Source organism: Myotis yumanensis, unplaced genomic scaffold (assembly GCF_028538775.1).
Source record: "Myotis yumanensis isolate MYYU_CA2020_CCGP unplaced genomic scaffold, mMyoYum1.0.hap1 SCAF_10, whole genome shotgun sequence".
Taxonomy (NCBI): domain Eukaryota; kingdom Metazoa; phylum Chordata; class Mammalia; order Chiroptera; family Vespertilionidae; genus Myotis; species Myotis yumanensis.
In genome coordinates, this window is record NW_027223761.1 from 16955249 (window position 1) to 16980663 (window position 25415).

Genomic DNA, 25415 nt, shown 5'->3' on the forward strand with positions numbered 1-25415 from the left:
TGAAGTTGGTTTTCTGTGCTGAAGGACGCCAGACTCAATGGAGATGTTTAGGGAGGGCTTGATCTGTACCCTTCTGTGTCCCTGGCCCAAATGCAGCCCTGGTGAGGGCTGCACTGCCTTAGGTGCTGGGGATGCAGCTGTGAGCAAGATAGGCAGAGGCAGTGCCGTTTACAGAGCTCATGATCCACAGGGGGCAGAGAGCACTGGATAAGAGTTCAAAGGAGCATCACACGGTGCTGTGGGTCTGCTTCTTGGGATGTTTTTTCTTGAGGCAACAGGGACCATGTCCGCAAGGAATAATAATGATAGTAGACTCTCAGCCCTGATTGTGGGCCAGTCCTTAGTGTGAGTTTATTTATACACTCCTCATAGCAACCCTGTGAGGTAGCTGGTTGTTATTTTACAGATGAAGAAATAGGAACAAAGGTTTTTAAGTATCCTACCCAAGGTAACAAGGCTACTAAATGGCAGAGCTGACATTCAGTCCCAAATAGTCTAGCACTGGAGTGAGGCTCTTAACCTCTGCACTGCGCTGTCCCTCATTTCAGCTGCAACTTGGTGGGTAAGTAAGTACAAGTGGTGTGTGGGGAGCTGCATCTGAAAAAGCCCTGATGAGAGCCCTGAGGTGGAGCCAGGTCACATAGGCCTTGCTTCAGGAGTTTGGACTTTATTCTCAGGACATCTAGGAACTCCTTGAAGGGTTTTGAGCAGGGGAATGACGTGGTCAGATTTGTGTGTGAAGAGACTATGGGAGAGGATTGGCAGGTGAGGTGCAGTTGTGGGGAAATCAGCTAGGAAGGATGGTCACAGTGGACATGCAGAGAAATGGAGTCATCCATCCAACAAATGTTTCTTGAGCACTTGGTGTAAGTTGTTAGGGATCTAGCGGTAATAAAAATCTGCTCTGATACAGTTACATGCCAGTGTGCAAAGACAGACAGTAAGTAAATACATGTCAGACTGGTAAATGCAGCAAAGACGAGTAATGCAGGGGAGAGTCTCACATGGGGAGTGTGGTTTCACAGAGGGTGGTCAGGAAAGGCCTCGTGGCACAAGCAGAGACCTTGTACTGTGTAGGGAGTGGGCCAGGCTGTGTCTGCGGGAGGCCCAGCAGAGGGAGTAGTACCAGCAAAGCCCAGTGAGTTCATGGAAGAACAAGGAGCAGAGTGGCCGAGGTGGACCTTGGAAGAGGGTGGGGTCGGGATGAGTGCTGTGGGCCATGGTAGGGATTGATTGGCTATGTTCTGTGGGAGGTAGAAGTGACATTCAAAGACAGAGAGAGATCTAACTACTGCTTTCTGGCTTAGCAAGTTAGGTAGCGCCAGGGTGAGAGCAGGACAATTCTGATTGTGGTTTGGGTTGGGTTGATGTGCCTGTCGTGAGAGACACTAGCTGGGAGGTGGTCATCGAAGCTGTGGGAGCAGCGAGAGTGAGCAGAGGGGAGGAGGCTTGCTCTCCAGGTGCGCTGAGAGGAGGAAGGCTCCTCAGGAGAGACAAAATCAGCCTTTGACAGAACAGCCTGCAGACTGTGGCACAGAAGCTGATGGGAGAGCGTCTCCACAGGAAGAAGAGGCAGCAATGTCCTTCGCTATTGAGAGGGTTGGAATTTGTGGAAGTCACGGATGAGCTGAGTGAGAGCAGTTGGCAGCCAGATTAGATTGCTTTGAGGAGTGGGGAGCAAGAGAGACAGGAAGAACAATTCTCGGATCCTTCTGTAAGTTAAATCAACATGAGAGCTTAGCAAGAGGAAATAACCCAATTTAATTAATTACGTGTGTATGTACAGGAGCCCCACATAACAGTCAGAGACCATCACATATTTGAGAGATTCAGGGACAGAAAGGAAAAATGAGGTACGTATGGCATCCTGAGCCAAGGAATGAGATAAGATGTCCTGAGGCTTTGGGGGTCGGGGGTGGGGGGCGATGTGTGTGTGAAAGTCATTCACAGGATGATAAAGCAGATGTCCAGTAATTAGAAGTTTGCCCTGACCTACAGGTAGGTCATAAAATTATTTCAGGTTATAACTCTTATGGATAAGGCTCCAAATTTAAATTCTTTAAGGGAGAGGTAAAAGTTTATTTTGAGCTCACAGGGTCTCAAATTACCTTCAGCTCAAAATAATCCACATGCTAAAGGGGTACCTCTTGGGTAGGCCTGTCCTGAGCCCCTTCGTCAGCGAACGACAAAGCCAGAACCGAAATGTCGCATGTTCTCCAGCTTCCCAGCACGTGCTCACAATGTCAGAAGCAGCCCCATGTCTCCCACTTTCCCCCTGACACTAACCCAGCCGCCCACCCGACCTGAATAAGTTCTTGGCAAAGCGTAACTCTGAAATTTTCCGCGGGGAGGAGGACAGCAGGAAATCATGATCCAAGAAGAGAAAAAAAGCCACACCATCCAAAGCCTAAGAAACAGTTGCTAATATATTTAGTTAGCCAACCACGTTTCTTGGAGCCTGCATGAGGCTCGATATATCCTAATCTTTCCCAGTTATTGCCTCAGGCAGGGTCATATGCCTAGTGTTGCTAGTATCCTGGGGATGTACTCATTGCTTGATCTTGAGCTGTGCAGTGATGCAGGGATGCCTTGGGATGCTGGGGAGGCCTGTTGACATTCCACAACCATCCTCAGGCCCAAAGCTGGGATGCTCACACCCCTTTGCCACATCCCCACACAGATGGAGAACTTCTCTCAGTTAAAGCTGTCCCTGGTGATACAGAGCAGGTTCAAATCAAAGCCAAGAAATGTAAAGGCACTGGGTCCTGGCCGGGTCGCTCAGTTGGTTAGGGCATCATCCCCATACGCCAACGTTGCAGGTTTGATCCCTGGTCAGGGCACATACAAGAATCAACCAATGAATGCATAAGTAAGTGGAGCAACAAATCGATATTTCTCTCCCTCTCTAAAAAAAAAAAAAAAAAAAAAATCAAGTTTGAAGGCACCTGGCTTGGGAGCCTCCGCTCTGCCAACACTCATGATGAAGCGAGAATGGGCATCAGAGAGCATTGTTCAAGCTCGTACCACAGATGAGAAAATGGAGGCCTAGAGGACAGTCACTTGCTAAGGCATGAGACCAGGACAGGGCCTCCATCTTCTGCCACCTAACTTAGTGCTTTTCTAGCTAAAATAAAATGCAGTGACTGTTCCTGGAAAGACAGGTCACTGGAATATCTGTTTGTTTTTAATCCTCACCCAAGGATATTTTAGAGAGAGTGCAAGAGAGAGGGAAGAGAGAAATATCCATGTGAGAGAAACACATCGATTGGTTGCCTCCTGCACACGCCCTGACCAGGGCCCCGGCAGGGAGGAGCCTGCAACCGAGGTACGTGCCCTTGACTGGAATTGAACCTGGGACTCTTCAGTCCACAGGCCAACGCTCTATCCACTGAGCCAAACTGGCTAGGGCTGGAATATTTTTTTAACTGAGAAAACATTTTCCTCCTTTCAAAATATTTTTGTCCGTCACAATGTCAAAAGTTCCTTTTTCCCCACATGCACCAGGTCCCTCCCTGTGATCTTCCCAGACAGTACATGATCGCAGTCGGGACCCTGACCGGCCAGGCCCCAAGGAGGACAAGGCGAGAACCTGTGCTCCCGGTGTTTCTGCTCTTTGTCCTTCTGTCCTAATTAGACCCAGGACTAATATTTACCTTGCATTCTACAAACAGGAAATGGGGGAGGGAGGGGAACAGCGAGGGGAGAGGGGCTGTGTGGAACCAGCAGTTGCTCTGTCTAGCCCAGGCCCACAGACAGGCACAAGGAGACAGGGGTTTGGGCTGGTCCCTCTTCCCAGCCAGGCAGCAGATCCTGGGAGATGAGAAGGAATAGAGCGGGGACCCTAGAGGCCCTGGCCCCGGCTCCACGTCCCAGCAACCACTATACACAAACATTCGTCCACAGCTTCCCAGACGGGCAGGAGGGGAATGGGACCCTCCGTCAGTGGCTGCAAGGCCGGGCAAACGTTGGCTGTTCCTGCCCCAGTGTGTCCTGGGCAAGGTGGGCAGGACTCATCCAATCACACCCGTGTCTCTTTTTTCTTATATCTGTGTTTTGTGATCACACAAACCTCCCGTTGGTTTACATCAGTGGTTCTCAACCTTCCTAATGCCGCGACCCTTTAATACATTTCCTCAGGTTGTAGTGACCCCCAACCATAAAATTATTTTCATTGCTACTTCATCACTGTAAATTTGCTACTGTAAACAATATGTAATTATATATGTGTTTTCCTATGGTCTTGACCCACAGGTTGAGAACCGCTGGTTTACATCCATATATGTACAGATTATTAAGCACTTACTATATTTCATGGGGTTTACGTTCATAATCTCCGTTACTCCTCATAGCCAAGTACTATTCCCAATGTACAGATGAGTAAACTGAGGCACCCAGAGATTAAAGCGACCGCCACCACGTGTTAGTACTGGAAGGAGCCTCGGGAAGACCTTGTGACCCTGCTGGCCCAAGTTGGCCCATGCCTCGGGGAAGGAGGGCGGATGATGGCGGTACACTGGTCTTTCCTTTGTGACTTCCTCCCAAACCTGTCCTCCCAGGAGGTGGGGTGGACTATCTATTCACTTGTCCTCATGGCCCTGACCTGCTGACCTCTTCCTCACAGCTGATTTCTTCATGTTAGTTTAACATTAACCCAGAGGGGTCAGGAGGAGCCCCGAGAGTCCCGGGAGCGGACACACTATGCCGCACGTCCGAGGGCCGTGGCCCCCTGGCTGCCTGGCCGTGGTTGCTCTGTTTAGCCTTGTGCACAGCCAGCATGGTAAGGAGGGCTTGGAAGCTGGGACAGGCTGGGGGGCTAGGAGATGGGCCCATGGGCGGGGGTCCCCTTGCTCGACAGAGAACCCAGAGCCTGCCTCCAGGTGGGCTTCAGCCCACGGTATCCAGCTTAGGGAAGGAGTCCGGTGCTCAGGGCTGGCTGGATGGGACCACTTCTCTCTTGCAATATGGCGAGCGGGCTGGGGGTGACCAACTAAAGGAGTGGAGGCCATCCCAGACCTCTGCTTTCGGAAGCCGCCAGGGTAGGCCAGGCTCGCTTCCTGCCCTCTCGATGGGCTTCCTCAGGCCACCGTCCCACCCCTCCTACTGCAGTGTTCCTGGCCCCTCAGCAAGCACTGTCGCTGCTCCAGCGGGCCCGACGTGCCAACAGCGGCTTCATGGAGGAGCTGCGTAGCGGCAACCTGGAGCGAGAGTGCCTGGAGGAGCAGTGCAGCTACGAGGAGGCCTTCGAGGCCCTGGAGTCTTCCACGGCCACGGTAAGGGCTGGGGGCCCTCCCAGCAGGCCCACCTCTAGGACCACAAATGAGGGGAACAGGGAGCTCACAGTCTTCGCTGATAATCTCACCTCTGGGCCCCATTTCACTGGGCTGCCAAGATGAGCAGCCCTTTGCTTGGAGGCCAGACACCAGGTCCCAGGGCCCGGGGAGGCTCCAGGACCTCAGGGGCCTCTCAGTTCTCAGACATATGACTATGTCGGGACCTCTGGAGCCCCAGACCCCCATGGCCTCTCGGCTTTGGCTTTTCTGCTAACTCTGCCACCTCGAGGTACGGGACTCTGGTGAGGCTGGGAGCCCTGGCAGCCTTTCCCTCCCTTGGGGCTCTGTCTGGGCCTCACGCCCTCTCTCCTCCTGTCCACCCACCCAGGGCAATCCCTTCCTGTCTTTGTTGGGGTGAGGGAGCGCCCCTCCCTTCAAATACCCTTCTCAGTGGACTTGGGCTTTTGGAAACAAAAGTAGGGAACTCTGCCATAGACCTCCCAGAGCCTCCCCTGTGTGAGCAGGGTAAGAGGAAAAGGAAAGTATAACGAGACATAACATTTACTAAGAAACAAAACAAAAAGGGTCCTGCCACAGCCTCACACTCAGCCCCTGTTTTGCAGGATGCGTTCTGGGCCAAGTACACAGGTGAGCACAGGGAAAGGCCTGCTTCAGGGAGGGCGTGCTGGGCCCCAGTTAGAGTGTATTCTGCTCTAGAGACTCTGGTCCATCAGTTCATCCACCTCCCACCCCCTGCCTCTTTCCTTCCATGCATCTGTTGTCCATCTCTCTGTTTCTGAACGTTGTCCTGCCCTTGACTTAAGCCCATCCTGTCCCTACCCTAATACCAAAGGTGTTTCTGGGTCTCTTCTAGCTTGTGACTCGGTGAAGAAATCTCGAGAAATGCTCGTTAAATGCCTGGAAGGTGAGGACCTGACATGGGGGTGGCGGGACCAGATGCCAGGGGGCCAGCCTGGGAGAAGAGCAGAGTAAGGGTGGGCTAGGAGGTGGCCCAGAGGGGCAGCCCCTAGCACCTGACACTCCCTTTCCATTCCTGCGATCAAAGATGTATCATTGTGCCTGGCTCTGTGCCTGGCAGTCAATACGATGATGAATATTGGAGAAACGAGCAAATGAATGGATAATGAATTAACCTTTAAGGCCTCACTCTCATCAGGGCTCCTCTTTCCCACGTCTCCAGGACAGAGCTTTAATGAGGTCACATTCATTCTCCAAAACCTGGAGTGGCTCCCCATTGCTTCCACTACAAAGCACCAGCTTCTTAGCCTGGCGAAGTTTGCAGGGTCTAGCCTTCACCTCCCCTCTAGCCTTATCTCCCATCACACCAACCATGACCCAGACCGCAGCTGCACTTCTTTGAACATGCCAAGATGGTCCGACTTCCTGGCCCTGGCTCTCATTATCGTCTTCCCCTGGAGCAGTCATTACAGCCTGCTGACAACATCCCTGTTCTTCGAGGATTAGTTTAAATGCCATCACCTTGCGAAGCCTTATAATACACTGTTAGTGTGACAATAGGCTCCATAACATGGAACTCTAATTACTGGTCATCCTTTCAGTGGTTAAATAACTTATTCAACAGACATGTGATGTGCCAGGCACTATGTTGAGTGATGGGGGTTTTAAGAGATCAAGGAGCTCACAGTTTCACAGAAAAACAAAAACATGAGACATCCAGGTGATTGCTGGGAAAGTTCTGTTGCAGGTGTCGAGAGAATGTCAGAAGAAGGAGCCTTTAGTTTGTCAACAAACTCAGGGACAGCTCCCTAGAAGAAGTAGAGTCCTACCTGGGTTTGTGGGACACACCGATGAGTGTATATCAAGGCAAAGGAAAGGGCCTGTGCTAAGGCCCTGAGGCACGAGGCGCTAAGCTAACAAGGCAGGTAGCCCAGGGCCTGACTAGGCCTTGTTCCGGGTTCATCCTGCTGGCCATGAGGAGACACCGTGTATAATCAGCTCCACGAGGGCAGGGACCTGCCTTGACGAGGACTGACTTGTTCATCACGGTGTCCTTAGTCCCTGGCACAGTGCCTGTCGGAGGGTTGCCACATGGTGGGCACCAGTAAATATTTGGTGACTCCTGTTAAATGGATTGGACAACTGCTGAGTGCAGAGGAGGTGCTGAGTAAATTCAGGTGAAGGGTTGTGAGCCGGGAGCCAAGCTTTGCTAAGTGACGGGGGGGCAAATCCTGCAGGTAACTGTGCCGAAGGTCTGGGTATGAACTACCGAGGGAACGTGAGCTCCACCCGGTCAGGCATCGAGTGCCAGCTATGGCGGAGTCGCTACCCACATAAGCCTGAGTGAGTGACGGGCAGGTCTGTCTGCCAGCGGGCTGAGAATGGGGAGCAAGGAGACGGGGTGGGGGTGGCAGGGGAGACACGGCCTCTAGCTGAGCAATTTCCTTTTCCAGAATCAACACCACCACCCACCCTCAAGCAGACCTGCAGGAGAATTTCTGCCGCAACCCAGATGGCAGCACCACGGGGCCTTGGTGCTACACTTCTGACCCCACTGTGCGGAGGGAGGAGTGCAGTATCCCTGTCTGTGGTGAGCGGGGGCCATTGGGTGGTCCATGGCCAGGCAAGGGGTCTCCATGGGGCCAGGGGCCGTTGGTCAGGGAGGTCAGGAGACCAGAGAGAATGGGCTTCCAGCCTCCGCCCTCCCTCCCATCCTCACTTCCGTATGACCCAGGCTGCAGCTCATCCAGGTACACCTTCCTTCCTGCTCGGGACACTGTTCCCTTCAGCAAGGCCTCCCTGGCCATTTCAGTCCACGTGCCCTTTTCTGAGCACCTCAGAGCATTATTATTTCCCGCCAGGCAGCAGTTAGCTACCGTCACAATAATGCTGCAGAACCCACAAAATCACCACCACCACAAAAGCTCAGGGGCATACACCAACAAGCATTCACGTCTTACGTGTCTGAGGGTGGGCTGGGGCGGCGCTGCTCCTGTGTCTGTGGGTCCATGATGTAGCCTGGGCTAGGCTGGTGGCTCTGCTCCAGAGCTGGTCTTCTGCGTGGCTTAGGCGCAGGTCTGCTCCACACATACTCACTCTGGGGCAGAAGCTAAAGGCATCATCTTCCTTCGGTGATGGCAGAGTACAAAACTCAGCAGAAATACACCATGTGTCTGTCTTCAGGCCTAGGCTTAGAACTGGCACATCGGTTCTGCCCATGAGCCATTGGCCAGCGCAACCACAAGGTCAAGGTCAAGAGGTGGAGAAAGCATGCTGAAACCGACCCATTGCCCTGTGTAGACGTCTGGAGTCCTCCCAGCTGTATTTCCCGTGTGCCCCTAAGAGAACACAGAATCCTTTAAAAACTCCAGGCAGTCACTACCAATAGATTACAGGTAGCCCTGTGACAGTTACAGGAGGTGAAACCTAGTTACTATCTCGGGCTTGTGATGCACCAGACACGTCTACATTTATTTTGTTTAAATCTCTCAACAACCCTGCGAGAACATCAGTCAGTACCCCTTTCAGAGGCAAGCACACGGCAGCTCAGAGAGGCGTTACCTGAGGTCTTGCAGGAAGAAGGCTCAAGGCAGGGATTCAGCTCCGGGCTGCCTGGCTCCCCCTGTGGTCCCACCCTCTCTGCTCCCTTCCTCCTCACCCACCAGGCCAAGATCGCTTCACTGTGGAGCTGACCCCGCGCTCCAGAGTCCCCACAGCGAGCCTGTCACCTCCGGCTGACCAGTGTATCCCTGAGCGTGGCCAGCATTACCAGGGTCGCCTGGCGGTGACCGTACAGGGGTCCCCCTGCCTGCCCTGGGCCAGCGTGCAGGCCAAGGCCCCGGGCAAGGACCAGAACTTCAAACCGCTTGTGCCGCTGGTGGAGAACTTCTGTCGCAACCCAGACGGGGACCAGGAGGGCGCGTGGTGCTACGTGGGCGGCGGGAAGCCCGGTGACTACGAGTACTGCGGCCTGAACTACTGTGGTGAGAGGGCAGGGCTGGGGCCCGAGACAGGGCACGAAACCTGGAGGGAATAACAGGAACGGCCTTCCCTAATTTACGGTTACCACGTGAGCACGTGAGTACGCTCACTGCAGCCTTCCACTGCCCAGGTGGGACTAGGTTTTCTCCCCATTTCACCGCTGAGTATAATGAGGCCCTGAGGTTCTAGGAGGTGGGTGAGGAGTGGCCGGGTCCTGTCCCAGCCGGCGCCTGGCTCTCTGCAGAGGAGCCGGTGGACGAGGTGACGGTCGATGGGCAGAGCCTGGACCTGGAAGCGGCCATCGATGGGCGCACCACTGAGGAGAAGTTCCAGCCCTTCTTCAATGAGAAGACCTTCGGGGCTGGCGAGGGAGGTGAGGCTGCCAGAAGTGGGGGCAGGTGGGTGCGTGGTCCTGGGGCAGGGTCTGCGCTCGTCTCCTCACCACCTGGCTTTGCTCGCAGACTGTGGGCTGCGACCTCTGTTTGAGAACAAGTCGCGGGTGGACAAGACGGAGCACGAGCTGCTGGAGTCCTACATCGACGGGCGCATCGTGGAGGGTTGGGACGCGGAGAAAGGCCTGGCGCCCTGGTGGGTCCCTAAGCCCAGCTGCCTTCACTGGGCTGCAGCCCCCACCTCTGCCCCCAGCCCTGGAGGGGTTCTCTCCCCCCCACAGGCTTCATGGGTAATGGGCGCCAAGCACCGACACCTCACTGAGTCCCAGAAATCTTTTGAGATTGGCTTTCTTAGTTCTCATAAGCAGGGGGCATGGCTGAGGCCCAGGGCGTTCCAGTGACGCTGCTGATGGACAGTCTGGGGCCAGGAGAACTGGGGTCAAGTCCACAGCAGGGCCTGACCCGGAGCTGGGCTCAGCTGCACAGCTCTGGCCGTGAGGGAGCCGGAGAGGGGTGCTCAAGGCAGGACGCTGCCCCTCCCTGTCACATGGATGGCCCCGGCCCCAAAGGTGACCAGGTCAAGTTGGGGCCTGGGCCCAGCAGGCAGTTCTGTCCAGTTCTTAAAAATGGGACTTTGTACTTCTGGGGCCAGTGGGCGGGGGCGGGGCAGGCAGGGGGAGCAGCTCCCTGGCTCTCATGCTCCCTGTTCTCCCTCACAGGCAGGTGATGCTTTTCCGGAAGAGTCCCCAGCAGCTGCTGTGCGGAGCCAGCCTCATCAGTGACCGCTGGCTCCTCACTGCTGCCCACTGTCTCCTGTACCCCCCTTGGGACAAGAACTTCACTGCGGATGACCTTCTGGTGCGCATTGGCAAGCATTCCCGCACCAGGTACAGAACTGGGGGCACAGGGGCCTGGCGGGGGTCTCAGCCCTCCAGCGTGATGGTGAGGGGCTCTGGTGCCCGGGACACACGGGGCATGTCTGTCCACCTCCCGCCCTGGAAAACAGTCTGTGCCGCAGAATCTGTCCCGCCACATCCTGATAGGCTGGGAGCGGGGTCAGAGGAACTAAGACTTTGCAAAGAGCAAAATCCTGGCCTGTCTCCAGACACCAGGACATGGCCCAGGTGTGACCTTGAAGAGAGGCTCTCTGGACCAGAGCCTGCCGCCTGCGTCCCTCCCCAGAAGCCCTGTGCAGCTCCGCCCGCGGGTCCCCCTGACTCTCAGACCTTGAGGGCAGGCCGTTTCCTTCCTCCGGGAACCGCTGCCTCCGAGTGGCTTATGGCTTCTCCGTTTCTCTGTTGGGGTCTGCGCAGGTATGAGCGAGGCATCGAAAAGATCTCCATGCTGGAGAAGATCTACATCCACCCCAGGTACAACTGGAGGGATAGCCTGGACCGCGACATCGCCCTGCTGAAGCTCAAGAGGCCCATCTCCTTCAGCAACTACATCCACCCCGTGTGCCTACCCGACAAGGAGACGGCAGCCAGGTGGGGCAGCCAGGGGGCCGTTAGCTGAGAAGTCTGGGCTGGGCTCTGGGCCTGACTGACCCTGGTAGGCCTTGCAGAAGGGCCTTCCTTTTTCCAGGCCTCAGTTCTTTGAACAAACCTGAAAGTTCTTTGTGCACTGGTGTTTGAGATTCAGGTCTCTAAGGGATGGTGTTGGGGCTAGAGAGGCTACTGGAGGGTTGGTTCTCACCAGGTCCCTCTGCCTTCCCCAAAGGTTGCTCCAGGCTGGATTCAAAGGGCGGGTGACGGGCTGGGGCAACCTGAAGGAGACGTGGGTAGCCAGTCCTTCCGAGCTGCAGCCCAGCGTCCTGCAGGTGGTGAACCTGCCCATCGTGGAGCGACCGGTCTGCAAGGCCTCCACCCGCATCCGCATCACCGACAACATGTTCTGTGCTGGCAAGTCCCCCGGGTGTGGCTCGGCGGGAGGGAGCAGCGGGGCCTCAGGTTGGGGGAATGGAGACATGTTAGGAGCACAGACCTGTTCAAGCCCTGGCGCCAGTCACTCACAAGCCGCATGACTGGGCAAAGTCGCTTAACCTCTTGCAGATTCCGGTTCTCCCTCTATAAATGGAGAGAAAGGCCTCTATTCCAGAAGGCTGTGTGAGGGGTTCAGTGAGGTGTCGTGCTGGTCACTGGTTAAGTTGTCAGGATGTGTTGGCCCAGAGAGCAGCAGAGATCTTGGGGGTGGAGGGAAGCCATTGATGTGTTCAGTCATTAAACAGATATTTATCGAGTGCCTACTATGAGCCATGACGTATTCCAGAGTATACAACAAGGACTCAGACGAACAGTGCACTTGTCTTCAGAGAGCTTTCCTAGAAGGAGGGAGTGTCAGAAAACAGATTTAGAGTAGCAATCCCTGCTGGGAAGAAACAGGAAGCAGAGTAAAGTAAGGGAGAGAGAGAGATGGGGACAGGAGTGCTTTTCTAAATAGAGTGGCTGGAGAAGGTCTCTCTGAAGTGACATTTGGGCAGAGACCAGAAGTGAAGGAGTGAATCAGTCTAGGGACGTGTACTGCAGGCTGAGCGGACAGCAGGGGCCAAGGCCCTGAGGTGGAAGCAGGCTTGGTGTGTCTGAGTGGGAGGCCTGAGTGGCCGGAGTTCAATTAACACAGGAAGGACAGCAGGAGATGAGGGAAGATTGGTGGGCAGGCAGAGATGGGCACTTCCATTAGGGCCCGGAAGGACTTTGGCTTTTATTGAGATAAGAAGTGATTGGAGGGTTTGGGGCAGGTGAATGAATGGTCTAACTTAACTTAAAAAATTTTTAAATGTTAATTTCTTTCAGACTCACAGAAAACTGCAAAAATAATACAAAGAATTTCTGTATATCACCATTGAGATTCTGCCACCCCCACTTTGCACAACACACATACACACTGTTTGAGAGGAAATTGTGCATATGGTGATTTTTTTACCCCTCTAATTGAGTATTTCAAAAAAAAAGGAAAAAAGATGCTCTCTTACATAACCACAGTATAATTACTAAATCAGAAAATTATAATGATAAAGTACCATTATCTAATCTGTAGACATTATTCAGATGTTTTCTATGTCCTACTTGCTAATGTCTTTTTATAGTAAAAGACAAAAAATGTTTCTCTCCTCTGGGATCCAATCCAGGGTTACTCACTGTATTTAGTCGTCAGTCTTTGTCTTCCATGACCTTGACATATCTGGTGAGGACAGGCCCGTGACTGTAGACTGGCCCTCCATTGCGTTTGTCTCGGGTTTCTTGGTGATCAGATTCAGGCTAAGTGATGTTGAGTCCTCCGTGCATCCCGGGAGCCGGCGTGTAATGTCTGTATGTCTCATAACTGGTGAGACTAACTCTGACCTCTTGGTTAAGGTGGTGTCTGCCTCAGCCTGGTTTCTCGCTGTAAAGTTCTGTTTTTCTCTTTGTAATGAATAAATATCTTGTGGGGAGAAACTTTGATACTGTCTATCCTGTTTCTCATCAAATAATTCTCCCAAACTATGATGGCTGCCAAATAGTGTTTTTTCTAATTCTGTCATTTCTGCAATTATTATTTTGTGGTAGAGACGACCTTTGCTCTAACCGGTTTGGCTCAGTGGATAGAGCGTCGGCCTTCAGACTGAAGGGTCCCAGGTTCAGATTATGGTCAAGGGCATGTACCTTGGTTGCGGGCCCATCCCCAGCAGGGAGTGTACAGGAGGCAACTGATCGATGTTTCTCTCTCATCCATGTTTCTAACTCTCTATCTCTATCCCTCTCCCTTCCTCTCTGTAAAAAATCAATAATAAAAAAAAAAAAAAATATATATATATATATATATATTTTTTTTAAAAGATCAAGTATAAAAAAAGAAAAAAGAAACATTGATGTGAGAGAGAAACATTGTCAGTTGCCTCCTGGGGATTGAATCTGTAGGGGAGGATCCTTCAACCAACTGAGCCACCCAGCCAGGGCCCACTTTGTTAGCTTTTTGACCTTTATAACTTTTTGCCACTCAATTAAAATTTTTTATGTAGTCAAATTTCTTAACAAAGTTAGGAAAAAACCTTGCTTATGCTCAGGTCATAGAGAAATTCCCTTGGTTTCTTGTAGTGCTTGGTTTCATTTTTCTACACTTAGATCTGAGTCTTTGGACTTTATGCTTGTGTATGATGCAAGGTATGGATCGAATTCATCCTTTTCCAAATGCCTCAGCAGCTGTCCACACCATTTATTAAAAATTGTATCTTTGAAATCACCTTTGTCACATACTAGATTTCTATGTGCTTAAGTCTGTTTCTATTTGAAGACATTCAGTTTGGATCTCCTGATCTTTGTTCATTATATTAAACCCCATCTTGTTTTAATTATAGAGGCTTTAGAGTATGTTTTAACATCTGGAAGGGCTTATTGTCTTTCATAGTTTATCTTTTTCAGAGTTTTCCTGGAAATTCTTACGTATTTGTTTTTCCATGTGAACTTTGGTATCAACCTGTCTAGCTCCATGAAAAGGTTTGTCGGTGTTTTTGTTGGGATTATGTTAAATTTATAAATGAGTTTAGGGAGAACTGGCATCTTTCTGTTGTTGTCATTTTATCCAAGGACAAGAAATGTTTCCCCATTTGTCCAGGTCTGTACTGCGCCTTTTTATAGTGACGCTGTGTATTATGACTTTTTCTCTTTGACACCTTGTTTTTTCCCCCTCTTAATTTTGTTGAGTAAATTAGCTGGTGGTTGCAGAAAAAAACAAAAGATACCTAGGAATTTGACTTATTTATTAGGCTTATTGTTTTTCAATTCTGTACCTCATTAGTTTTTGCTTTTACCTTTTCAAAAATTTTCTTATGCTTTTTAAAAAAAATTTTATTCTCTTTTGAGTTTTTTTAAAAATATGTTTTATTGATTTTTTACAGAGAGGAAGGGAGAGGGATAGAGAGAAATATCGATGAGAGAGAAACATCCATCAGCTGCCTCTTGCACACCTCCTACTGGGGATGTGCCCGCAACCAAGGTACATGCCCTTGGCCAGAATCGAAACTGGGACCTTTCAGTCCGCAGGCTGACTCTCTATCCACTGAGCCAAACCGATTAGGGCTCTTTTGAGCTTTTTGAACTGACAATTTGGTTACTTAGAAAATATCTTTATTGGTTTCAGAGAGGAAGGGAGAGGAAGAGATATAGAAACATCAATGATGAGAGAGACTAATTGGTTGGCTGCCTCCTGCATGCCCCCCACTGGGAATTGAGCCTGAAACCCGAGCATGTGCCCTGACTGGGAATCAAAGCATGGCCTACTGGTTCATAGGTTGATAATCAACCACTGAACCACACCGGCCAGGCTGGTTAATTTACTTTAAAAAAAAAAAAATTTTGATTTCAGAGAGGAAGGAAGAGGGAGAGAGAGAGAGAGAGACATCCATGATGAGAGAGAATCATGGATTGGCTACCTCCTGCAAGTCCCTCACTGGGTTGTGGAGCCAACAACCCAGGCATGTGCCCTTGACCAGAATCGAACCTGGGACCTTTCAGTTCCCAGGCTGAGGCTCTATCCCCTGAGCCAAACCAGCTAGGGCTGGTTAATTTACTTTTGATCTTTAATTTTTATTGAGTGCATTTTTCCTCTTTATAAAAAACACTAGTGTTATTTTTTTAGAATAATAAGTTATCTCTAATTTCAATGTGTATTTTTAAAATATATATTTTATTGATTTTTTTACAGAGAGGAAGGGAGAGGGATAGAGAGTTAGAAACATAGACGAGAGAGAAACATCGATCAGCTGCCTCCTGCACACCCCCCATTGGGGATGTTGCCCGCAACCAAGGTACATGCCCTTGACCGGAATCGAACCTGGGACCTTTGAGTCCGCAGGCTGACCCTCCATCCACTGAGCCAAATCGGTCAGGGCTCAATGTGTATTTTTTTTTCCACCCAAGGTGTTTAATAGGTGTTTTTAAAAATTCCAGATGGGAGGGGCCTTTTGTATTTTCACTTTAATAATTTTGAGTTTTACTGCATTATGAGAATATTGTTTGTAATATTTCTCTACCTTATGGAACTGATTTTTTTTTTTTGAGACAGAGCTGTTGGATTAATTTCTGTGAGTGGTTCATGTGTGATTGAGGAGTGTAGGTGTGTTCTTTATTCAGATGTTTGATACATATTCATAAATGTACCTTATTATTTAGATCATTTAAATCCTTATTTTCAGTTCATTTGAACTGTCTTGTATTGACTTTGGTGTGTTAAATTTTATTATAGATGTATTTGTCTCCTTGCATTGCTTATAGTTTTTTTTTTTTACTTTATAAATGTGGTTGCTGTTTTGTGCAGATATTCACAATTGTTATTTATTCATTGTATGTAAATTATGGCTTTTAGCTTTAAATGTGTCCTTTTTTATTTTCAATATTAGGATTACTATCCCTGCTCTTTTTGTTTCCATTGGCCTGATATACCGTTGCCCATCTCTTTAATTTTAGCCTTTGTGAATCACTTTGTTATATATAGCATAGTTGAGTCTTGCTTTGTGAGTCAAATGAAAACCTTTTTGTTTTGTATTAAGCCCATTTATATATATGAATTAGCATTGCTTCATTATTTTATAATATTTACATGTATCGTGCTTCATTTGCTGAGTTTTCCCCTATGTGATCTTTTAAGAAAATATATGTTTAGGAAGGTTTACATTTTTGTTCTACTGATCATCTTTGGACTTACACCTTTTTGAAATGCCCTTAGTTCCTTTTATTTTCTTTTTTTTAAGAATGCCATTTCTTTTATTTAATATGTTTTTTATTGATTTCAGAGAGGAAGGGAGAGGGAGAGAGAAACATCAATGAGAGAGAATCATTGATCAGTTGCCTCCTGCACGCCCCCCTTGTCCCCTACTGGGGATCAAGCATCAAGCCTGCAACCTGGGCATGTGCCCTTGATCGGAATTGAACCTGGGACCCTTCAGTCCACAGGCCAATGCTCTATCCACTGAGCCAAACCGGCTGGGCTCCTTTTCTTATATAACTTAATTGTAACTCCCACCCACTGGCTATCTAACAGTGAGTTTCCTTTCCTTTCTCTTCTCTCATTTTGAGCTGCATTTTTTTCTACTTGTCAGAACATTGGTCCTTTTGCCGAAGCACTAATCTCTTGGTTGGATGAAGCTCATCTGCTAGTAGATTCTTCAAGAAGGGTTTTGAGCATAGAACTTCCTGAGCTCTTATATAATTGTTTTTCTGTAGCCTGACAATCAGCATGGTGGCATATAAAATCTGGTTTACATTGTCCTTCCTTGAATTTTTTGAAAATGACGGCTTTATTGTTTACTTTGTATGTAGTTTTTGAAAAGTCTGATGTCGGTATGATTCTTTGGACCTGGTAAGGTATCTGGTCTTTTTGCTTGGAGGCCTTGAGGGTTCTTCTTCAGAGTTGAGGGTTTCAGGCCAGTGTTGCCTGGTGCTCAGTGGATCTTTCAATATGTACACTCAATGTTTTTATTTCTGTGCAGTTATTTTTGATATTGTAAATATTCTTTTTTATTACTTAGTTCTTGAGGGACTCAAATTTCTTCTTTGGTCTGAGTTCCATTTCAACCACTCTTTTGCTTTGCATTTTTCTTATTGTTTTGTCCATTTTTGTTAATCCTCACCCGAGGATATTTTTCCATTGATTTTTAGAGAGTGGAAGGGAGGGGGAGAGAGAGAAAGAGAAACACTGATGTGAGAGAGACCCATCAATTGGTTGCTTCCCACATGCACCCGGACCGGGGCTGATCAAGCCTTCAACCAAGGTACGTGCCCTTGACCAGAATCAGACCCGAGACCCTTCAGCCAGCAGTTGACACTCCATCTACTGAGCCAAACCAGCCAGGGCTGTCCACTTATTTTGAATTTTTGAATTTCTGAGTCAAGCTGTTTTTTCACAGTCCAAAAATTTGAGGAAATTTAATTCAGTTTTGTTTCATGGGGGAGGGTTTTTATTAGCTGAGGTGTTTTAATCCTCATTTTATGTTTCCCTATAGTATCTTTGAATAGATCTGTTTACTTTTCTTTTATTCATTGTGTAGATTTGGGGTTATTTACAAGGGTTTACATTTCAATTGGGTTTATATGTCAATCACACTCACTTTTGTATCCCATCCCCATCACCACTAGATATATTAGGGTTGAGGTTTGGGTGCTCTCTGTATTGTAGTTATGCTGGAGGTGTGGTGTTTTTGTTTGTTACATATATATACGTATTTTATTGATTTCAGAGAGGAAAGGAGGAGAGAGAGAAATATCAATGAGAGGGAATTATTGGTTGGCTGCTTCTTGCACAGCCCCTATTGGGGATTGAGCCTGAAACCTGGGCATGTGTCCTTGACTGGAATTGAACCCGGGACCCTTCAGTCTGCAGGCCAGTGCTCTATCCAATGAGCCAAACTGGCTAGGGCGAGGTGCAGTTTTTGTGTAGTTTCTGTTGTTCCGCATTGTTTGTGGAGGGTATGTGGTGAGGTTTGAAGAAAGGCAGCGCCACCATTGTCCTCAGCTACCTGTAAGTCTAACATATTTTTTAAGTCCTACCTGTTGAGTGGAAAACTGATTGTAGGTGGGCAAAAGCAAAATTAGTTCCGGGGTAGAGGTGCATGTGATGTGACCAGTGTAGAAGTGGTTGGATTTGGGACATAGTGGGATATATTGAGGAAATCGCTGACAAGATTTGTACAAGAATTGGTGTGGGGTGAGAAAATGCAGAGTTAAGGATGATGAGAAGAGGTCAAGTGGACACTCATCTGGTATGTCTCTAGAAGGGGCTGGAGTATGAGCTATGCTCCTGAATACTGCTGTTCTCTCTCAAGGTTACAAGCCCGATGAAGGGAAACGAGGGGATGCTTGTGAAGGTGACAGTGGGGGACCCTTTGTCATGAAGGTAAGCTAGCTTCTCTAAGGCCTGCAGCTGGTGGGTAGACCTCTTGGTGGGGTGGGTAAGGAGGGACCCTGGAATTCAGGAGTAGTTACTTGATAGGGCAATGCTGACACTACCGTGGACTTGACAATTGAAAACCTCATGTTTCTTCCTTAGAACCCCCATAACAACCGCTGGTATCAAATGGGCATCGTCTCGTGGGGTGAAGGCTGTGACAGGAATGGAAAATATGGCTTCTACACACATGTGTTCCGCCTGAAGAAGTGGATACAGAAGGTCATTGATCGGTCTGAAAGTTAGAGGACATCCACATTCTAGGCTCCTCACTGTAAGATCACAGAAACCAATCCAGGGAAAGAATTATATTTGTGGTTTGTTCCTAAAACTTTAGTTCTCAATAAAAGTGACTCTGTGAGCCTCATTGCTCCCAGTGCTATTCATGGGCAGCTCAGGTAGAGCCAGTACCATTACCAGATAAGGTGAGAGGGGAGATATATTCATAAATGTACCTTTTTACTTGTCATTTAAGTCATCTATATCCTTATTTTCAGTTCATTTGATCTGTTGTACATATTGCTGTTCCTGTTGGGTGCATGTATGACTGAGGGGAAACTAGGCCCTGCAGCCTACGGCAGGTATGGCAGTGTTTCCCCTGGTGTGAAATGCTAATCGGATGGTAACTACCTGGAGGACTATATTGAGAAGGGCCATCCCTGAGCAGGATCTTCCCAGCCCAGAGCTGTAACCAGAGCAGGAAGAAGGGATTAAGAATTACAATTTTCCAGTCCTAGCTGGTTTGGCTCAGTGGATACAGCGTCAGCCTGCAGACTGAACGGTCCCAGGTTAGATTCCGGTCAAGGGCACATGTCCAGGATGCAGGCTCAATCCCCAGTAGGGGGTGTGTAGGAGGCAGCCAATCAAAGATTCTCTTTCATCATTGATGTTTCTATCTCTCCCTCTCTCCCTTCCTCTGAAATCAATAAAAAAACCCCATATATAAAAATAGAATTATAATACTCCAAATCTGCTTTTTAAATAAGGGTGCACATCCTCACAAGACTGCTTCCTTTGCAGTATAGCTGTCAGCACTGTGAGCTCTGCATCATTTGGTTTTTCAAATTAGCCTTTCTTTCTAAATATATCCTTCTACTATAGCATCCTCCAACTTCCCTTTAGCAACCCTAAGAGAGAGCGGCGGCAAGTTTCATGGCAGGCAGTGTAGGGGCCACCTGAAAATCATCACTGGAATCAAGAGGATTTCCACCAACCTTCATTTTTGAATACCAGTTGAGTAAAAGGTAGTCTAGAAAAGTTCCTTTGAACCTGATGATTGCCCAAAAAGTCTTCCATCTAAATCTAGAACTTCTTAGTACTTAAGAGTGTTTCTGACTATGGAGAAGCCCTGTGGAGTTTTCTTCCAGAGCTGACTCCTCAGTTCACTGTGTGGTCTTCACTCCGACTGAGTGGGAAACAACTGTTAGTGTAGACTTAGACTCAGACTCAGACTCAGACTGGGCAGGAAGCTCCTAAGCTCTCCCATATCCTTTAGTCTAATGACCTGAATTCAGACACCATGTGACAACCAGGTAGCCTAGCCAATCTCTGGGCACAATCTCACGTGCATTTGGGCAGCAAAGTGGCAGGAAGCCTACAAACTCCTTGGAACCATGGTGATGATGGGAAGGAAGCCATGACCAAGCCTCACAGAGAGAATGAGATTCCTTTGCTTCCCTAGGAGCTGCTTGTGGAAAGCAGGAAAGGTGAGTTCCTCCTGTTCCACAAAAGCAAAAGGCAGTGCCTCGTCTGGGAGCCAAGGAAAGGTGGTGCTCCTTCGGCAAGTCGTTTTAATCTTTCTCTAACTGGCTGAATGTCCACCCGGTCTCCAGAACAGGTGAGAGGTGCCCAACATGCCCAGATATGGAGCATCTAGGGAGCAGGTATAGTTAATGCAAACTTTATTTATAAAAGACTTTTAAATTAGTTGTATCATGCCATGCATTCATACAGAATACAGTAACCCTTCAGGGCTACAGGGAGAAGAGCTCACAAACTCAAAGGGAAACTATTAAAGAATTCCTAATAGTTAAAAGCTAGGAAAGATTAGGACAACTTTACAAATGAGCATTAAAAAGAAAAGGGCTACGGAAACCAGTCTGAGCTGAGTGGAGGGCCGCTGTTTACAGGTCTGTACACTAAACTAACACAGTCCTCTGGAGAGGCAGTGCTGATGGGGAAGCAGGTTATGTACAGATATTTGTGCCACGACTCCTCCCCAGACCCACGGCTGATACAAACAACCGGTTTGTGTACACTAGGCCCGCCGAGGCCGCTGTAAACTATGAGGACTCTAGTTTAGTAAACTAAAGCTGCAGGGTGCCAGGAGGGGGGCAGCTTCATTTGCGACTGCTCTTTATTCTTTCCAGTCTTTTTTTCAAGTCATCAATGTTAGCTGTGGAGGAGGAGGATGTGGTCATGTTTCCTGAAGAGTGAGACTGGTTAGAATCCAGGTCTGAATGCTGGTGCTGCTCCCGGGACTCCCGGAGCTGAGAGAGTTTGCTGTGCAGCATGTCTGTGGAAGAGGCAACGGTAGGAACGGCTGGTTTGGAGAGCAAAGAGGTCAACGGAGGTCGGTCTTCTTGCTGTCGAGAGAAGAAAAGTCATTGTCTAAGGGCAAGAGGTGGCCCTGGAACAACATATACCAAGACTGGGTCGCTTCTCTGGGAAAACCTGTCCCTGCCCTGCTTGTCATTATCTCCCTGGCCCACATAAAAGGAAAGGAAAGGAGCAGTACCTTTGTATTGTCCAGGCCACATCGCTGTCGGAGGATTTTTAGCCTTTCCAGGTAGACAGAAGGTCCCACCTCTTCTCCATTTGTGTTAGCGATGGAAGACACTGTGCTTGTGGGAGCAGGCACACATGTAACCTCCACCTGAGAGGAGATGCCTAGAGAGGAAATGTAGAAAGAATATTCAGATATACATAACCCCCACATTTAGGCTACCCTCGTTAATCTGCCACCAAAGGGAATAATTTGGGGCCTGGAGATTGCCATGGTACTTTATGACTAAAAAATCCACTGGAATCCTCCCGGAGTTAATCATAAAGGTGCTCAGAAATATACAGGATAAGCTTAGTGAGAATTCCCAAGAACTGATGCAGAGGAGTGGATGTGAGCTGGGCCATCTACATCTTGGGCTATGCAGGGTTGTAAGCCTGTAAGCCCACAGCTGCCCTGGGCAACCCAGAAAACCTAAGCTACTCCTGAGTATATGGCCAGTGCCCAACTAAAGAAGCTAAAGACTTTAAATGTTTGGAAGACTTAGACCAGGTTCGGACCACGGGACACAAGAGGAGAGCTCTTATTCAAACTGGGAGCACAGCAAGAAGCTCAGGGTTACAGTATATGCATGGAAAAGCATCGAAACTGAGGTGTCCAACAAACACCCAGAGAAGGGCTAGGAGATAGGACGTGAATTCCCAGCACTGAAACCAATACTCTGGTAGGAGAGGGAAAACCAAAACCAAAAAATCCACCACAGTGTCTAAGTTTCTGAAGAAACAATCACAACATGCAGACATTTAAAATGACCTACTTGATATCAATGAAAATGCATTACATAAGCCAAATGACCAAGTACTGGGAGGATACACTCCCTTATTGTCAACAGGAAAGTAAAACAGGTCACTCTAGGGAAAAAGGAAACCTCTGATGTACAGATGAGAACACTGAGACGGTGAAAATGAATGAAGAATAAGGGAAAAGCCAGCAATAACGGATGTTCAAACACTAAGGCATTTTGAAAGCATTCAGTAATCAGTGAGGTCACATGCGTATGTTGCACATATGCTGTTTAGGCCAAAAGCGTCAATTAAACGTTGAACATCAGCAGAATTCTGTTAGACATTCTGCTCACTATGATTCAAGAAATAAACTCTTTAAGGTGTTAAAAACAATAAAAACGATGCAAAAGAACAAACACAATTGAAGACACCCGGTGAGAGAGAACAAAAGTGGAATCTGAAACCCACAAAAGGAACAGTTTTATAGGCAAACAGATTCTAAAACGTAAGAGTAGGTACAGTTCCCTGAACTCGGAGAGAACCAAATGCAGGACAAATGTGCGAGTTCTACTCTGCATGGTGAGAGGAAACTCTTGCAGATGAGTTTTTCTTGCGTTTAAGGCTTTTGACAGCTATTTTCTATGAACTGATACCTCTTAAGTCTTCCTTTTGTCTATAGATCCTGTGAGCAGTAATTCTCAGATACTGGCTTTTTTTTTACTGTGGGAACAGTATATTTCAGCTTAACATTGGGATAAGCATTTATTCATATCATTCAACAAATATGTACTGAGTGTTTACTATGTGCCAGTAACAAAACAATCTTTACCCTTGTGGATTTTCAATTCTAGCAGTCAGATAAACACCAATTAACCTAACAAGTACCACACTGTATGGCATGTTAGAGGTGGTTGAGTGCTGTGGAGGGTGAGGGGTAGGTTGCAAGTTGTAAATAAGGGCTCACTGAGCTAGTGGTATTTGAACAAAGACCTTAAGGAGGAAAGGGCTGGCCACAGGCTGTCTTCGGAAAGAGCAATGTATGCATAAGCAGCAGCCAGAGCAAAGGCCCCAAGAAGGCGTGTGTCTGGTGTGTTCAAGAAACATCAATGGGGCTGGTAGGGCTAGAGTGGAATGAAAGTCAGGGGAAATAGCAGGTGATGAGGTTCTAGAGGTACCAGGGGGCCATATAATGCAGGACCTCATAGGGCTTTTTGCCTTTGCTGAATGAAAGGGAGAGCCTTTGGAAAATGTTTGAGAAACTTCTTTTTTGATGCTGTGTGTGGAAATAATATAGGGAGACGAGAGTGGAAGCGGGAAATTAGGAGAGTGTTCCACTCCAGACCAGGGCAGCAGCAATGAAGGTGATGGGAAGTGTGGGTGGATTCTGCATACAGTTTGCAGGTAAAGCCAAAGGACCTCCTGACAGAGAGGAAGAGAAGACTCAAGCTGTGAGTCTGAGTAAATTAGGACAAGGGTGCCATCAGCTGAGAGGGAGAAGAATGCAAATGAAGCAGGTTTGAGGGAATAGCAGGAGCTAGAAACCCCAAACAGAGATGTCATGTAGTATGTATATATATCAGTCAAGATCAGGAAGGAGGTCTGAGCTTGACACCAAACAAATTTGGTCTTGCTGGCATATAAAAATGCTATTTAAAGTGATGGAAGTAGATGGATTAGTTAAGGAAGTGAGAGTAAGAAAGAAGAGATGATCGATCATGGACTGAACTCCGGGGGACTCCAACACAGAGATCAGGGACAGGAAGAATCAGTCAGCAGTCAGGTCCAGGAGGAACAGCCAGCAAGGTGGGTGGAAACCAAGAGAGCACGAAGCCAAGGGAAGAAACTGTTTCAAGGGCAGGGAGATGCCACTGTCAAACACTGATGATGAGTCAAGGTAGGTGACAGAGTTGACCGTCTGGAACAATGTGAACGTTACTTATGACCATTAAGTACTGAGGTGCATGATTATACATTTAAACAAATCAAAACCCCAGTTCCTGAGCTGGGAGCTAATTTGAGCTTATTCCTGGAGCTCCTAGAGGAAACCATACCTGTTGAACTGGGAATACGGCCTTTGCCCTCCCTCTCCATCTCAATCACCCGAAGGCCTCTCTCAACATAGCTCTGGAAGAACTGTGAGGAATTTTTCAGAAACGGTTCAATGTCGGCATCTGAATATTTCTTCTTATACTCATATAACTCTGCTAAGCCCTGGTTAACGAGAAAAAGAAAGAGGTGGGGTGGATGTTAGTGACACTTTTCCATAACACAGATCCCCATCTGGCTCAATCTTTTCCCTCTCACCTCTTTAGTATTCTCTTTAGAGCCAATCTTCTTAAAAATCTCAGCTAAGAAATCATTCACTTTGGCCTTTGATGATTTTTCATCCTGAAAAGTTGAAAGACACAAGGGAAGATTGGTTGGTTAGACTTGAGTTATTAATTAGGAACCAAAGATTGGATAAGAACTGAAAATAGCTCAAAATCCAGACTTTCTGGTTTGCTCCTGCAGATGACAGAAACGCCAGTGCTGCAGGGTCTGCAGCAGACCCAATGACACTCCGGGTTACTGAAAGCCTCTAGTCTCAGGTTTTCAACTAAACTTGAAGAGAAAGGATCTGGCTCAGTCCTCCCTAAATAGAGTTCACAGTGGATTTATCTGGTGACAATGCCTTAGGCACAAAGAAACTTTCTTAGGGACCAACAAATAAATAGTTTATATTTGAAATTTTCAAGGTGGAAATGGTTATAGCACCACAGCAGAAGAGTGAGACTGGACCAATCCCCACGCCTTTGACAAGATCCCTTCCAGACAACCTCACTTCCCTCAACCTTTCAAGTCAGGCCACTCACGATTCGAGATGCTCCCTTTTCTGTTTCCTTATCTGACTTGCTCCCTGACTGGTCCATACTGTGCTTCATCATCCGGCAGAGGTGGGCCTCCAGCTCAGACTCGTTCTTGTTATCAATCATGGTCAGGTGGTCTAGGATCTGAAGGAGACATGAGCACATTCAAATAGCAGCAGTGCTCTTTCCATGTTGTTCTCTGAAATGCCCTCAGAGATTGGTTGCTATTCTCACTCACCTTGGGCCCTTTTAATTTGCATAAAGTGTGCAGCAGTGTCTTTAGGGTCCTTATGGGAAATTCACTTTTGCACTGCTTCAGTTTCTCTTTGGGGAAGACCTTCATGAAAATGTGTATATCCAAAAGAATTCTGTCCAGATTAATGCTATTGATGGTATCAGGCAACAGTCGAACCATTCTCCAGAGACACTATTGGAAAAAGGAACAAAAGTTAGAGGGAGTGACTGAAGAATGAGGATAATTTGTCACCATTCATCTTCCTTAAGCTCTGGGATCACTTCTAAAA

At 48.1% G+C, this 25415-nt stretch overlaps 2 protein-coding genes across 4 annotated transcripts in view; one reads left to right on the forward strand and one right to left on the reverse strand.

Moving 5' to 3' along the window:
* The first annotated feature begins 4696 nt into the window (after positions 1-4696).
* Positions 4697-18905, forward strand: F2 (coagulation factor II, thrombin). Its single transcript, XM_070427911.1, has 14 exons — positions 4697-4777; positions 5107-5270; positions 5894-5918; positions 6145-6195; positions 7487-7592; positions 7703-7839; positions 8915-9232; positions 9475-9603; positions 9692-9818; positions 10342-10509; positions 10936-11109; positions 11342-11523; positions 18417-18487; positions 18641-18905. Exons 1-14 carry the CDS (start codon positions 4699-4701, stop codon positions 18782-18784), a joined length of 1875 nt encoding a protein of 624 aa, XP_070284012.1. The 5' UTR covers positions 4697-4698; the 3' UTR covers positions 18785-18905.
* A 1517-nt stretch (positions 18906-20422) lies between these two features.
* Positions 20423-25415, reverse strand: part of CKAP5 (cytoskeleton associated protein 5) — an 85644-nt gene continuing 80651 nt past the window's right edge. For all 3 annotated transcript variants that reach the window (XM_070427926.1, XM_070427924.1, XM_070427925.1), the window contains 6 exons: positions 25130-25318; positions 24898-25035; positions 24350-24433; positions 24097-24256; positions 21276-21427; positions 20423-21123 (listed from right to left, as the gene is read on the reverse strand). In XM_070427926.1, the coding sequence (XP_070284027.1) occupies positions 20878-21123; positions 21276-21427; positions 24097-24256; positions 24350-24433; positions 24898-25035; positions 25130-25318 (969 nt within the window). In that variant the 3' untranslated portion in view covers positions 20423-20877. The remainder of the gene's footprint in view (positions 21124-21275; positions 21428-24096; positions 24257-24349; positions 24434-24897; positions 25036-25129; positions 25319-25415) is intronic.